Source organism: Hyla sarda, unplaced genomic scaffold (assembly GCF_029499605.1).
Source record: "Hyla sarda isolate aHylSar1 unplaced genomic scaffold, aHylSar1.hap1 scaffold_2907, whole genome shotgun sequence".
Lineage (NCBI taxonomy): Eukaryota > Metazoa > Chordata > Amphibia > Anura > Hylidae > Hyla > Hyla sarda.
In genome coordinates this window covers 3,008-17,795 of record NW_026609616.1, presented here as the reverse complement: position 1 = coordinate 17,795, position 14,788 = coordinate 3,008, and the positions used below count along the sequence as shown (strand labels likewise).

Below are 14,788 nucleotides of genomic sequence, written 5' to 3'. Positions count from 1 at the left end.
CCTGATGTAACATCCTTCAGAGCTGCACTCACTATTCTGCTGTTACATTGTCTTATCCTCCATTGTGGTCATAACGCTTCTTCTGTTACATCTTGTTGTAGCTCTGGAAAATAAGACCTGATATACAGTGGGGCAAAAAAGTATTTAGTCAGCCACCAATTGTACAAGTTCTTTCACTTATAAAGATGAGGCTGTCATTTCCATCATAGGTTATAACCTCAACTATGAGACAGAATGAGAAAAATTCCGTAAAATCACATTGTCTGATTTTTACAGAATTTATTTGCAAATTATGGTGGAAAATAAGTATTTGGTCACCTACAAACAAGAAGATTTCTGCCTCTCACAGACCTGTAACTTCTTCTATAAGAGTCTCCTCTGTCCTCCACTCGTTACCTGTATTAATGTCTCCTGTGTGAACTTATCAGTATAAAAGACACCTGTCCACAACCTCAAACGGTCACACTCCAAACTCCACTATGGCCAAGACCAAAGAGCTGTCGAAGGACACCAGAAACAAAATTGTAAACCTGCACCAGGCTGGGAAGACTAAATCTGCAATAGGCAAGCAGCTTGGTGTGGAAATCAACTGTGGGAGCAATTATTAGAGAATGGAAGACATACAAGACCACTGATAATCTCCCTCCATCTGGGGCTCCACGCAAGATCTCGCCCATTGTTGGCCCTTGTGTACTGTTAGCGTCAGAGGACATTGTTGGCCCCCGTGTACTGGTGAGGTCAGAGGACATTGTTGGCCCTTGTGTACTGCTGGGGTCAGAGGACATTGTTGGCCCTTGTGTACTGTTAGCGTCAGAGGACATTGTTGGCCTCCGTGTACTGGTGAGGTCAGAGGACCTTGTTGGCCCTTGTGTACTGGTGGGTTCAGAGAACCTTGTTGGCCCTTGTGTATTGGTGGGATCAGAGGACATTGTTGGCCCTTGTGTACTGGTGGGGTCAGAGGATATTGTTGGCCCTTGTGTACTGGTGGGGGTCAGAGGATATTGTGGTCCCTTTTTTACTGTGGGATCCGAGGATATTGTTGGCCCTTGTGTTCTGTGGGGTCAGCATCTTGTTGGGATTAGGGTTGTCCTTTTATAATAGTCCCTCCTGTATGTTCTGAACTCCTCTTTATCATCTTGTGTGGTCCTGACTCACGAACCTCTTGTTCATCCGGATAGTTATTCCCGTAGCCACTGATTATGGGCAGGACAAGGTATCATGTGGTCACCATAGTGGAATATTGTCCGTGTCTGGTTGTGGCCTGGGATCGTTGCGCCATTGTCCGGCGTTGTTTGATCCTCAGACACTGTCTTTGATCTCCGTAGCCAAGACCTTGGAAACTTCTCAGAAAGGAAACGTTCCGATCTTCATGAGATCCGGATAATTTCCTGCCCAGATCGCCCTCGTATCTGGAGTCATTGGTTTATGGAGAAAGTGACAGCAGCGAGACAGGTGAAGAGGACAAGATCTAAAAGATGTCCAGCACGATAAGGAGCCGTTCATAGGGAGCTCGTCCACGCTTATCTGTCCTCTGCTCCAATACGGAGGCCAAATCCCGGCAGAACATTCAGCCAGAGACAAAGATGTCACCGCACCAGCATATCCACGGGAGTGTCAGCCACATAACACTGGTGAATGGATAGGCTGTATGTTCAGTGATGTCATCGCTGATCTCTAGTGATGGATAGGCTGTATTCTAATGAATACATTGCTTTTCATCGCTCCACATTGCTTTTCGGCGCTCCACATCGATCCTCGTCTTTTCGGCGTTCCACATCGATGCTCGTCTTTTCGGCTCTCCACAATGCTCCTCGTCTTTTTGGCACTCCACATCGTTCCTCGTCTTTTCCTCTCTTTTGGTGCACATTCCTCATCTAGTTGAAGGATTCTTGAGAACTATGTCCGTCCCCCAATCTTCTCAGAAATGTAATCCATGGTAACCAGAATAGTGCAGGATTTCAGGTAGTGATCACTGTTTGGGGTGGGGTTTCGAGTGGGGATTACTGTTCGGGCGGGATTTCAGGTGCGGATTACTGTTCGGGCGGGATTTCAGGTGGGGATTACTGTTGGGGCGGGGATTTCAGGTGGGGATTATTGTTGGGGATTACTGTTTGGGTGGGGATTTCAAGTGGGGATTACTGTTTTGGGTGGGGATTTCAGGTGGGGATTATTCTTCTGGCAGGGATTTCAGGTAGTGATTACTGTTCAGGCGGGGATTTCAGGTGCTGATTACTGTTTGGGTGGGGATTTCAGGTGGAGATTACTCTTCGGGCGGGGATTATTGTTGGGGATTACTGTTTGGGTGGGGATTTCAGGTGGGGATTACTCTTCTGGCAGGGATTTCAGGTAGGGATTACTGTTTGGGTGGGGAATTCAGGTGGGGATTACTCTTCAGGCGGGGATTTCAGGTAGGGATTACTGTTTGGGTGGGGATTTCAGGTAGGGATTACTGTTTGGGTGGGGAATTCAGGTGGGGATTACTCTTCAGGCGGGGATTTCAGGTGGGGATTACTGTTTGGGCGGGGATTTCAGGTGGGGATTACTGTTTGGATGGATGAATGTCTGATGAAAAGGACAGCGCGTCCTTGAAACGTGTTACATGTATTGTATTATTAATAAATGTATTTCACCCAAACTTGGCCCGTGGACAGCGCTGCAAAAATATCCTGTTTCTGCCCGCACCTTTAGTGGTGGGACACCGTGGATTTCCGTTTATTCCCTCGCTGCACAGCCTGGGTGGGATAAGCTGCATTCCACAATCACTACTCTTCCACAAGGAGAATGCATTTACGAGTTTTGTGCCTCTACGTTTTGCACAACACCATCTGGTGAGTCTTCACTTTGTGGGGGGCTCTCCATTTCATTGTTTTTTTCTGCACATTGGAGCGCTTTGCTTTCTCTCTCCCTCACTGTTTGGATGGGGATTTCAGGTAGTGATTACTGTTTGCAAACTCCACTAGTGTCCAGCTCACCGCTCCTAGTTCCAGTGCATGGAAACGTGTGGACTACACGTGTAGATACAGGCTTAAACAAGAAGAAGAATACAGCACTGCAGGTCCAACGCAAGGAAGCTATTTATTGCATATGAACACACAACGTGGATCACAGGTGACGCGTTTCGGCGAACTCTCTCGCCTTAGTCGTACGACTAAGGCGAGAGTTCGCCAAATCGTGTCAGCTGTGATCCACGTTATGTGTTCGTGTGTTCATATGCAATAAATAGCTTCCTTGCGTTGGACCTGCAGTGCTGGATTCTTCTTCTTGATTACTGTTCGGGCGTGGATTTCAGGTAGTGATTACTGTTCGGGCGGGGATTTCAGGTGTTGATTACTGTTTGGGTGGGTATTTCAGGTGATGATTAATGTTCAGGCGGGTATTTCAGGTAGTGATTACTGTTCGGGCGGGGATTTCAGGTGTTGATTACTGTTTGGGTGGGGATTTCAGGTGTTGATTACTGTTTGGGTGGGGATTTCAGGTGATGATTAATGTTCAGGCGGGGATTTCAGGTAGTGATTACTGTTTGGGTGGGGATTTCAGGTAGTGATTACTGTTCGGGCGGGGATTTCATGTGGTGATTACTGTTTGAGCAGGGATTTCAGGTGGTGAGCACTGTTCAGGCGGGGATTTCAGGTGGTGATTACTGTTTGGGTGGGGATTTTAGGTGGTGAGCACTGTTTGGGGCGGGGATTTCAGGTGGTGATTACTGTTCAGGCGGGATTTCAGGTGCTGATTACTGTTCGGGCGGGGATTTCAGGTAGTGATTACTGTTTGGGTGGGTTTTTCAGGTGGTGAGCACTGTTCAGGCGGGGATTTCAGGTAGTGATTACTGTTTGGATGGGGATTTTAGGTGGTGAGCACTGTTTGGGCGGGGATTTCAGGTGGTGATTACTGTTCAGGCGGGATTTCAGGTGCGGATTACTGTTCGGGCGGGGATTTCAGGTGCTGATTACTGTTCGGGCGGGGATTTCAGGTCATGATTACTGTTGGGTGGGGATTTCAGGTGGTGAGCACTGTTCAGGTGTGGATTTCAGGTGGTGAGCACTGTTCAGGCGGGGATTTCAGGTGGTGATTACTGTTCAGGAAGGGATTTAAGCTGGTGTTTACTGTTCGGGAAGGTTCCCTTTTCCTGGGGTCAGGATTGTAAACAGGAAACAAATTTTTATGAGATTTAATGAGCCAGATACAATTTCACCTCCATAAATAATTCTCTACTGTCCTGCATATATAATGGGGGGGGGGGATGATGATGTCATCAAGGACACTTCAGGAGGGGATTTAAGGTGTTGAGCACTGTTGGGGAGGGGATTTAAGGTGGTGAGCACTGTTAGGGAGGGGATTTTAAGTGGAGAGCACTGTTCGGGGGGGGGGGGGATTTTAGGTGGTGAGCACTGTTCGGGAGGGGATTTTAGGTGGAGAGCACTGTTCGGGAGGGGATTTTAGGTGGTGAGCACTGTTCGGGAGGGGATTTTAGGTGGAGAGCACTGTTCGGGAGGGGATTTTAGGTGGTGAGCACTGTTCGGGAGGGGATTTTAGGTGGTGAGCACTGTTAGGGAGGGGATTTTAGGTGGTGAGCACTGTTAGGGAGGGGATTTTAGGTGGTGAGCACTGTTCGGTGGGGGGGATTTTAGGTGGTGAGCACTGTTCGGTGGGGGGGATTTTAGGTGGTGAGCACTGTTCGGTGGGGGGGATTTTAGGTGGTGAGCACTGTTCGGGGGGGGGGATTTTAGGTGGTGAGCACTGTTCCGGAGGGAATTTTAGGTGGTTATTGCGGATGTCTCCTGACCGGTCTCTCTTCTCGCCAGGATTTCCTCACGGACCTGATGATGTCTGAGGTGGACCGATGTGGAGACAATGAACATCTCATTTTCCGGGAGAACACTCTCGCCACCAAGGCCATTGAGGAATACCTGAAGCTAGTGGGACAGAAGTATCTGCAGGACGCACTGGGTAATGTCTCCTGTTATTTCCATTGTATGGTGCTCCGTCCCTTCATGTCCTGTAACCTGTGCACCCCCAGCTTCATGGGTAGTTCCTCACAGTGGGGGCTGCTCCCCACGCCTCATCTTGTACATCTGTGTATTTTGTATCCATATTACATCTGTTAGTTGGGAGGGTAATACTATAAAATGGAGCGGATATTAAAGGTGCCTTCCCACCCAGCCAATGAGTGGCCGGAGACGTGTCCTTCAGGAAGTGCAGCGTGGTGGAGGATCAACATGGAGATGGTGGGGTTGCCAAAGGGGTAGGTTTTTTCCTATTTGATGGTGTTCAGAGCATGGCTGAATAGAAAATAAATTCTCTGGAATACTATAATATTCTCTGGGGTCTAAAAAAAAAATGAAGTTTATGTTGCAGGATTATATACGGATGCGTCCCATATCTAATGTAATTCTGTTCCCTTTTGGGGGGTAATACTGATCTCACTCCTCTGGATATGGATTGTCACCAGGACGCTGATGTATCCTGGGACACTATTGTCGCTCAGGTTATCACCAATCCTCTGATATATTATTAATCATAGTTGTCTTCTCTTTACCCAGCAACAAAGCAGATTCCCTCATGTCTGTTAATCAGTGGGACTGGGAGATCTGAGCTTTCACAGTATGTGGGGGTCTTAAAGCACTGGGAGGGGGATTCTCATAGCACTGCTGGGGGAGTCTCATAGCACTGCTGGGGGGGGAGTCTCATAGCACTGCTGGGGGGGGAGTCTCATAGCACTGCTGGGGGGGGAGTCTCATAGCACTGCTGGGGGGGGGGGGAGTCTCATAGCACTGCTGGGGGGGGGGGAGTCTCATAGCACTGCTGGGGGGGGGGGAGTCTCATAGCACTGCTGGGGGGGGGGGAGTCTCATAGCACTGCTGGGGGGGGGAGTCTCATAGCACTGCTGGGGGGGGGGAGTCTCATAGCACTGCTGGGGGGGGGTTCTCATAGCACTGCTGGGGGAGTCTCATAGCACTGCTGGGGGGGGAGTCTCATAGCACTGCTGGGGGGGGGGGAGTCTCATAGCACTGCTGGGGGGGGGGGAGTCTCATAGCACTGCTGGGGGGGGGGGAGTCTCATAGCACTGCTGGGGGGGGGAGTCTCATAGCACTGCTGGGGGGGGGGGGGAGTCTCATAGCACTGCTGGGGGGGGGTTCTCATAGCACTGCTGGGGGAGTCTCATAGCACTGCTGGGGGAGGGGGGGGGGGGTTTCATAGCACTGCTGGGGGAGGGGGGGGGTTCTCATAGCACTGCTGGGGGAGTCTCATAGCACTGCTGGGGGAGTCTCATAGCACTGCTGGGGGAGTCTCATAGCACTGCTGGGGGGAGTCTCATAGCACTGCTGGGGGGAGTCTCATAGCACTGCTGGGGGGGAGTCTCATAGCACTGCTGGGGGGGGAGTCTCATAGCACTGCTGGGGGGGGAGTCTCATAGCACTGCTGGGGGGGGAGTCTCATAGCACTGCTGGGGGGGGAGTCTCATAGCACTGCTGGGGGGGGGGGGAGTCTCATAGCACTGCTGGGGGGGGGGGAGTCTCATAGCACTGCTGGGGGGGGGGAGTCTCATAGCACTGCTGGGGGGGGGAGTCTCATAGCACTGCTGGGGGGGGGAGTCTCATAGCACTGCTGGGGGGGGGAGTCTCATAGCACTGCTGGGGGGGGGAGTCTCATAGCACTGCTGGGGGGGGGAGTCTCATAGCACTGCTGGGGGGGGGAGTCTCATAGCACTGCTGGGGGGGGGAGTCTCATAGCACTGCTGGGGGGGGGAGTCTCTTAGCACTGCTGGGGGGAGTCTCTTAGCACTGCTGGGGGGAGTCTCTTAGCACTGCTGGGGGGAGTCTCTTAGCACTGCTGGGGGGAGTCTCTTAGCACTGCTGGGGGGAGTCTCTTAGCACTGCTGGGGGGAGTCTCTTAGCACTGCTGGGGGGAGTCTCATAGCACTGCCTGAGGAGTCTCATTGTATGTCTGGGAATCTTCTTAGACTGGAAGAGTGTTAGTCTGTGACCGATTTATGTTCTATTTTCAGCAGTTACGATGGTCGGCCTCATTATCTTCCTGCTCATTACATCATCAAGGACAATTGGTCGTGTCTGACGCAGTAGAATGGGGGTCCTCCACTCTGATCAGAATTGTTTTCCTCCCTCAGGCGAATTCATCAAGGCACTATACGAATCAGACGAGAACTGTGAGGTGGACCCCAACAAGTGCTCCACGTCTGACCTCCCCGAGCACCAGGGGAACCTGAAGATGTGCTGCGAGCTGGCGTTCTGCAAGATCATTAACTCCTACTGGTCAGTGCTGGGGCACAGGGAACACCACCAGAATAGGGAGTGCAGCTCTGGAGGATAAGACAGGATGTAACAGCAGAATAGTGAGTGCAGCTCTGGAGGTGACTGGGGGTTAAGACATGATGTAACAGCAGAATAGTGAGTGCAGCTCTGGAGGTGACTGGGGGTTAAGACATGATGTAACAGCAGAATAGTGAGTGCAGCTCTGGAGGATAAGACCTAATGTAACAGCAGAATAGTGAGTGCAGCTCTGAAGTCTCACCTTTGTCTGGTCTCTTATATTTGCAGCGTTTTCCCCCGGGAGCTCAAGGAGGTCTTTGCTTCCTGGAGACAGGAGTGTAACAGCCGGGGGCGGCCGGACATCAGCGAGAGACTCATCAGCGCTTCTTTGTTCCTGCGCTTCCTCTGTCCTGCCATCATGTCTCCCTCCTTATTCAACCTCCTTCAGGAATATCCGGACGACCGTACTGCTCGCACTTTAACATTGATCGCAAAAGTCACGCAGAACCTCGCCAACTTTACAAAGTGAGTGTGTCTGGTGTATTCCTCCGAACTCACTGAGAGATGGAGACCTCTCTATTGACTTCATTGCTCCCTTCACCACATCCATTACACATCTATATATCCTACCCACACCCAGAAATACAGCGAGGAGGATAGGGCTAAGGAGTAGGAGGGTAGCTGGTGTAGAGGAGAAGGATAGCAGATGTACAGGCGGAGGGTAGCGGGTGTACAGGCGGAGGAGGATAGCGGGTGTACAGGTGGAGGATGACAAGGATAGCAGATGTACAGGCGGAGGGTAGCGGGTGTACAGGCGGAGGGTAGCGGGTGTACAGGCTGAGAAGGAGAAGGATAGCAGATATTCAGGCGAAGGGTAGCAGGTGTACAGGCGGAGGAGGAGAAGGATAGCAGATGTTCAGGCGCAGGGTAGCTAGTGTACAGGCGGAGGAGGAGGAGGAGGATAGCGGGTGTACAGGTGGAGGATGACAAGGATAGCATATGTACAGGCGGAGGAGGAGGATAGCGGGTGTACAGGTGGAGGATGACAAGGATAGCAGATGTACAGGCGGAGGGTAGCAGATGTTCAGGCGGAGGGTAGCGGGTGTACAGGCTGAGAAGGATAGCAGATGTTCATGAGGAGGGTAGCTAGTGTACAGGCTGAGAAGGATAGTAGATGTTCATGAGGAGGGTAGCGGGTGTACAGGCGGAGGAGAAGGATAGCAGATGTTCATGAGGAGGGTAGCGGGTGTACAGGCGGAGGAGGAGAAGGATAGCAGATGTTCATGAGGAGGGTAGCAGGTGTGCAGGCGGAGGAGGAGAAGGATAGCAGATGTTCATGAGGAGGGTAGTGGGTGTACAGGCTGAGAAGGATAGCAGATGTTCAGGTGGAGGACGACAAGGATAGCAGATGTACAAGCTGAGAAGGATAGCAGATGTTCATGAGGAGGGTAGCTGGTGTACAGGCGGAGGAGGAGAAGGATAGCAGATGTTCATGAGGAGGGTAGCGGGTGTACAGACGGAGGAGGAGAAGGATAGCAGATGTTCATGAGGAGGGTAGCGGGTGTACAGGCGGAGGAGGAGAAGGATGGCAGATGTTCAGGCGGAGGGGGAGAAGGATAGCAGATGTTCAGGCGGAGGGTAGCGGGTGAACAGGCAGAGGAGGAGAAGGATAGCAGATGTTCATGAGGAGGGTAGCAGGTGTACAGGCTGAGAAGGATAGCAGATGTTCAGGTGGAGGGTAGCTAGTGTACAGGTGGAGGAGGACAAGGATAGCAGATGTACAGGTGGAGGACGACAAGGATAGCAGATGTACAGGCTGAGAAGGATAGCAGATGTTCATGAGGAGGGTAGCGGGTGTACAGACGGAGGAGGAGAAGGATAGCAGATGTTCATGAGGAGGGTAGCGGGTGTACAGGCGGAGGAGGAGAAGGATAGCAGATGTTCAGGTGGAGGGGGAGAAGGATAGCAGATGTTCATGAGGAGGGCAGCGGGTGTACAGGCGGAGGAGGAGAAGGATAGCAGATGTTCAGTAGGAGGGTAGCGGGTGTACAGACGGAGGAGGAGAAGGATAGCAGATGTTCATGAGGAGGGTAGCGGGTGTACAGACGGAGGAGGAGAAGGATAGCAGATGTTCATGAGGAGGGTAGCGGGTGTACAGGCGGAGGAGGAGAAGGATAGCAGATGTTCAGGCGGAGGGGGAGAAGGATAGCAGATGTTCAGGCGGAGGGTAGCGGGTGTACAGGTGGAGAATGACAAGGATTGCAGATGTTCAGGCGGAGGGTAGCGGTTATACAGGCGGAGGAGGACAAGGATAGCAGATGTACGGGCGGAGGGTAGCGGTTATACTGGCTGAGGAGGAGAAGGATAGCAGATGTACATGAGGAGGGTAGCGGTTATACAGGCTGAGGAGGAGAAGGATAGCAGATGTTCAGGCGGAGGGTAGCTAGTGTACAGGCGGAGGAGGACAAGGATAGCAGATGTACAGGCGGAGGAGAAGGATAGCAGATGTTCAGGCGGAGGGTAGCGGGTGTACAGGCGGAGGAGGAGAAGGATAGCAGATGTTCTTGAGGAGGGTAGCGGGTGTACAGGCGGAGGAGGAGGAGAAGGATAGCAGATGTTCAGGCGGAGGGTAGCGGGTATACAGGCGGAGGAGGAGAAGGATAGCAGATGTTCAGGCGGAGGGTAGCTAGTGTACAGGCGGAGGAGGAGGAGGATAGCGGGTGTACAGGTGGAGGATGACAAGGATTGCACATGTACAGGTGGAGGGTAGCGGTTATACAGGCGGAGGAGGAGAAGGATAGCAGATGTTCAGGCGGAGGGTAGCGGTTATACAGGCGGAGGAGGAGAAGAATAGCAGATGTTCAGGCGGAGGGTAGCGGTTATACAGGCTGAGGAGGAGAAGGATAGCAGATGTTCAGGCGGAGGGTAGCGGGTGTACAGGCGGAGGAGGACAAGGATAGCAGATGTACAGGCGGAGGGTAGCGGTTATACTGGCGGAGGAGGAGAAGGATAGCAGATGTACAGGCGGAGGGTAGCGGTTATACTGGCGGAGGAGGACAAGGAAAGCAGATGTTCAGGTGGAGGGTAGCGGTTATACAGGCTGAGGAGGAGAAGGATAGCAGATGTTCAGGCGGAGGGTAGCGGATGTACAGGCGGAGGAGGACAAGGATAGCAGATGTACAGGCAGAGGATAGCGGTTATACAGGCGGAGGAGGACAAGGATAGCAGATGTACAGGCGGAGGGTAGCAGTTATACAGGCGGAGGAGGACAAGGATAGCAGATGTACAGGCGGAGGAGGACAAGGATAGCAGATGTACAGGCGGAGGGTAGCGGTTATACAGGCGGAGGAGGACAAGGATAGCAGATGTACAGGCGGAGGGTAGCAGTTATACAGGCGGAGGAGGACAAGGATAGCAGATGTTCAGACGGAGGGTAGCAGTTATACAGGCGGAGGAGGACAAGGATAGCAGATGTTCTGGCGGAGGGTAGCGGTATACAGCTGGTGACTGATGGTTTATAGCGAGTGTATATGACCAGGGCAGAGAATGAGTATGCTTCCAGTATCATTCTGAATGCAGCCACTAGGGGCGCACTTACATGGCACTTTAGGGCGCTCCCTGTGAGTATGTGGAGGAGACACCTGTGTGACATGTTCAGTGATGACATCCATGGTCCCTTGTCTGGGACCCCAGGTCCTCGGCTGTGGGGTCCACGTGTGAAGTCTGTCATGATGATGGTGCCTGCCTGGACATGTGCACACCAGCAGCGTCACCTTAGTGTAGGCACCATGGACCCTGAGAGATGGGGCCCCACCACCCAGTAGGTGCTGAGTCTACAGTCATGTGTGTCCCCACAGGTTCGGCAGTAAGGAGGAGTACATGTCCTTCATGAACCAGTTCCTGGAACACGAATGGACCAACATGCAGCGTTTCCTCCTGGAGATCTCTAATCCGGAGACCATCTCCAACACAGCCGGATTCGAGGGCTACATCGACCTTGGCCGGGAGCTGTCCATGCTGCACTCCCTACTGTGGGAGGTCATCTCTATGGATCAGGTATATATGGGGCGCCCCCTGCTGTGGGAGGTCATCTCTATGGATCAGGTACATATGGGGCGCCCCCTGCTGTGGGAGGTCATCTCTATGGATCAGGTACATATGGGGCGCCCCCTGCTGTGGGAGGTCATCTCTATGGATCAGGTACAATAGGGGCGTTCCCTGCTGTGGGAGGTCATCTCTATGGATCAGGTACAATAGGGGCGCCCCCTGCTGTGGGAGGTCATCTCTATGGATCAGGTACATATGGGGCGCCCCCTGCTGTGGGAGGTCATCTCTATGGATCAGGTACATATGGGGCGCCCCCTGCTGTGGGAGGTCATCTCTATGGATCAGGTACAAAAGGGGCGCCCCCTGCTGTGGGAGGTCATCTCTATGGATCAGGTACATATGGGGCGCCCCCTGCTGTGGGAGGTCATCTCTATGGATCAGGTACATATGGGGCGCCCCCTGCTGTGGGGGGTCATCTCTATGGATCAGGTACAATAGGGGCGTTCCCTGCTGTGGGAGGTCATCTCTATGGATCAGGTACATATGGGGAGCCCCCTGCTGTGGGAGGTCATCTCTATGGATCAGGTACATATGGGGAGCCCCCTGCTGTGGGAGGTCATCTCTATGGATCAGGTACATATGGGGCGTCCCCTGCTGTTGGAGGTCATCTCTATGGATCAGGTACATATGGGGCGCCCCCTACTGTGGGAGGTCATCTCTATGGATCAGGTACATATGGGGAGCCCTCTGCTGTGGGAGGTCATCTCTATGGATCAGGTACATATGGGGAGCCCCCTGCTGTGGGAGGTCATCTCTATGGATCAGGTACATATGGGGCGCCCCCTACTGTGGGAGGTCATCTCTATGGATCAGGTACATATGGGGCGCCCCCTACTGTGGGAGGTCATCTCTATGGATCAGGTACATATGGGGAGCCCCCTGCTGTGGGAGGTCATCTCTATGGATCAGGTACATATGGGGCGTCCCCTGCTGTGGGAGGTCATCTCTATGGATCAGGTATATATGGGGCGCCCCCTGCTGTGGGAGGTCATCTCTATGGATCAGGTACATATGGGGAGCCCCCTGCTGTGGGAGGTCATCTCTATGGATCAGGTACATATGGGGCGCCCCCTACTGTGGGAGGTCATCTCTATGGATCAGGTACATATGGGGCGTCCCCTGCTGTTGGAGGTCATCTCTATGGATCAGGTACATATGGGGCGCCCCCTACTGTGGGAGGTCATCTCTATGGATCAGGTACATATGGGGAGCCCCCTGCTGTGGGAGGTCATCTCTATGGATCAGGTACATATGGGGCGTCCCCTGCTGTTGGAGGTCATCTCTATGGATCAGGTACATATGGGGCGCCCCCTGCTGTGGGAGGTCATCTCTATGGATCAGGTACATATGGGGCGCCCCCTGCTGTGGGAGGTCATCTCTATGGATCAGGTATATATGGGGCGCCCCCTGCTGTGGGAGGTCATCTCTATGGATCAGGTACATATGGGGCGCCTCCTGCTGTGGGAGGTCATCTCTATGGATCAGGTACATATGGGGCGCCCCCTACTGTGGGAGGTCATCTCTATGGATCAGGTATATATGGGGCGCCCCCTGCTGTGGGAGGTCATCTCTATGGATCAGGTATATATGGGGCGCCCCCTGCTGTGGGAGGTCATCTCTATGGATCAGGTACATATGGGGCGCCCCCTGCTGTGGGAGGTCATCTCTATGGATCAGGTATATATGGGGCGCCCCCTGCTGTGGGAGGTCATCTCTATGGATCAGGTACATATGGGGCGCCCCTGCTGTGGGAGGTCATCTCTATGGATCAGGTACATATGGGGCGCCTCCCTGCTGTGGGAGCTCATCTCTATGGATCAGGTACATATGGGGCGCCCCCTGCTGTGGGAGGTCATCTCTATGGATCAGGTATATATGGGGCGCCTCCTGCTGTGGGAGGTCATCTCTATGGATCAGGTACATATGGGGCGCCCCCTGCTGTGGGAGGTCATCTCTATGGATCAGGTATATATGGGGCGCCCCCTGCTGTGGGAGGTCATCTCTATGGATCAGGTACATATGGGGCGCCTCCTGCTGTGGGAGGTCATCTCTATGGATCAGGTATATATGGGGCGCCCCCTGCTGTGGGAGGTCATCTCTATGGATCAGGTACATATGGGGCGCCTCCTGCTGTGGGAGGTCATCTCTATGGATCAGGTACATATGGGGCGCCCCCTACTGTGGGAGGTCATCTCTATGGATCAGGTATATATGGGGCGCCCCCTGCTGTGGGAGGTCATCTCTATGGATCAGGTATATATGGGGCGTCCCCTGCTGTGGGAGGTCATCTCTATGGATCAGGTATATATGGGGCGCCCCCTGCTGTGGGAGGTCATCTCTATGGATCAGGTATATATGGGGCGCCCCCTGCTGTGGGAGGTCATCTCTATGGATCAGGTACATATGGGGCGCCCCCTGCTGTGGGAGGTCATCTCTATGGATCAGGTACATATGGGGCGCCTCCTGCTGTGGGAGGTCATCTCTATGGATCAGGTACATATGGGGCGTCCCCTGCTGTTGGAGGTCATCTCTATGGATCAGGTACATATGGGGCGTCCCCTGCTGTGGGAGGTCATCTCTATGGATCAGGTACATATGGGGCGCCTCCTGCTGTGGGAGGTCATCTCTATGGATCAGGTATATATGGGGCGCCCCCTGCTGTGGGAGGTCATCTCTATGGATCAGGTACATATGGGGCGCCTCCTGCTGTGGGAGGTCATCTCTATGGATCAGGTACATATGGGGCGCCCCCTGCTGTGGGAGGTCATCTCTATGGATCAGATATATAATGGGATAATGGATGAGCGTGGCGGCTGTGGATGTCTTCTTGATCTGATGATTGGCCCCATTATTCTCAGGGTCTGTACGGATACATCATGTCTCTCTTCTGTCCCCACAGGCCACAGTTGCTAAGCTGGGCCCCCTGCCTCGTATCCTGAGGGATGTGAACACCGCGCTCAGCAATCCATCCAGCGCGCAAGGATCTGTCACAAGCGATCAGTCAGCCACCACGCCAAACACGAGCAACAACATCTCTGTTGGCCTCCAAAAGATGGTAATCGAGAACGACTTATCTGGGTAAGAGCAGCTGAGGCCTGTGTGTGCAGAGAAGTGGTGCGGACCCCCAGAACATAATCCTCCCCCAATAATTCTCATCTGAGGGCTGTGTGTGCAGAGAAGTGGTGCGGACCCCCAGAACATAATCCTCCCCCAATAATTCTCATCTGAGGGCTGTGTGTGCAGAGAAGTGGTGCGGACCCCCAGAACATAATCCTTCCCCACTAATTCTCATCTGAGGCCTGTGTGTGCAGAGAAGTGGTGCGGACCCCCAGAACATAATCCTCCCCCCCAATAATTCTCATCTGAGGCCTGTGTGTGCAGAGAAGTGGTGCGGACCCCCAGAACATAATCCT

The 14,788-nt window shown here is 53.1% G+C and overlaps 1 protein-coding gene across 1 annotated transcript; it reads left to right on the top strand.

Moving 5' to 3' along the window:
• Window positions 1–4,768: 4,768 nt before the first annotated feature.
• On the top strand, window positions 4,769–14,476 carry LOC130327050 (disabled homolog 2-interacting protein-like). The gene is made up of 5 exons (XM_056553378.1): window positions 4,769–4,947; window positions 7,127–7,271; window positions 7,557–7,793; window positions 11,126–11,324; window positions 14,275–14,476. The coding sequence occupies exons 1-5, from the start codon at window positions 4,821–4,823 to the stop codon at window positions 14,455–14,457; spliced, it is 891 nt and encodes a 296-aa protein (XP_056409353.1). The 5' UTR covers window positions 4,769–4,820; the 3' UTR covers window positions 14,458–14,476.
• The last annotated feature ends 312 nt before the right edge of the window (window positions 14,477–14,788 follow it).

Excerpts from the sequence above, each read along its gene's own strand:
- LOC130327050 (XM_056553378.1), top strand. The coding sequence starts at position 4,821 with ATGATGTCTGAGGTGGACCGATGTGGAGACAATGAACATCTCATTTTC. Across the intron at positions 7,272-7,556 it reads AAGATCATTAACTCCTACTG|CGTTTTCCCCCGGGAGCTCA; the intron begins GTCAGTGCTGGG and ends TTATATTTGCAG. Across the intron at positions 7,794-11,125 it reads AACCTCGCCAACTTTACAAA|GTTCGGCAGTAAGGAGGAGT; the intron begins GTGAGTGTGTCT and ends GTGTCCCCACAG.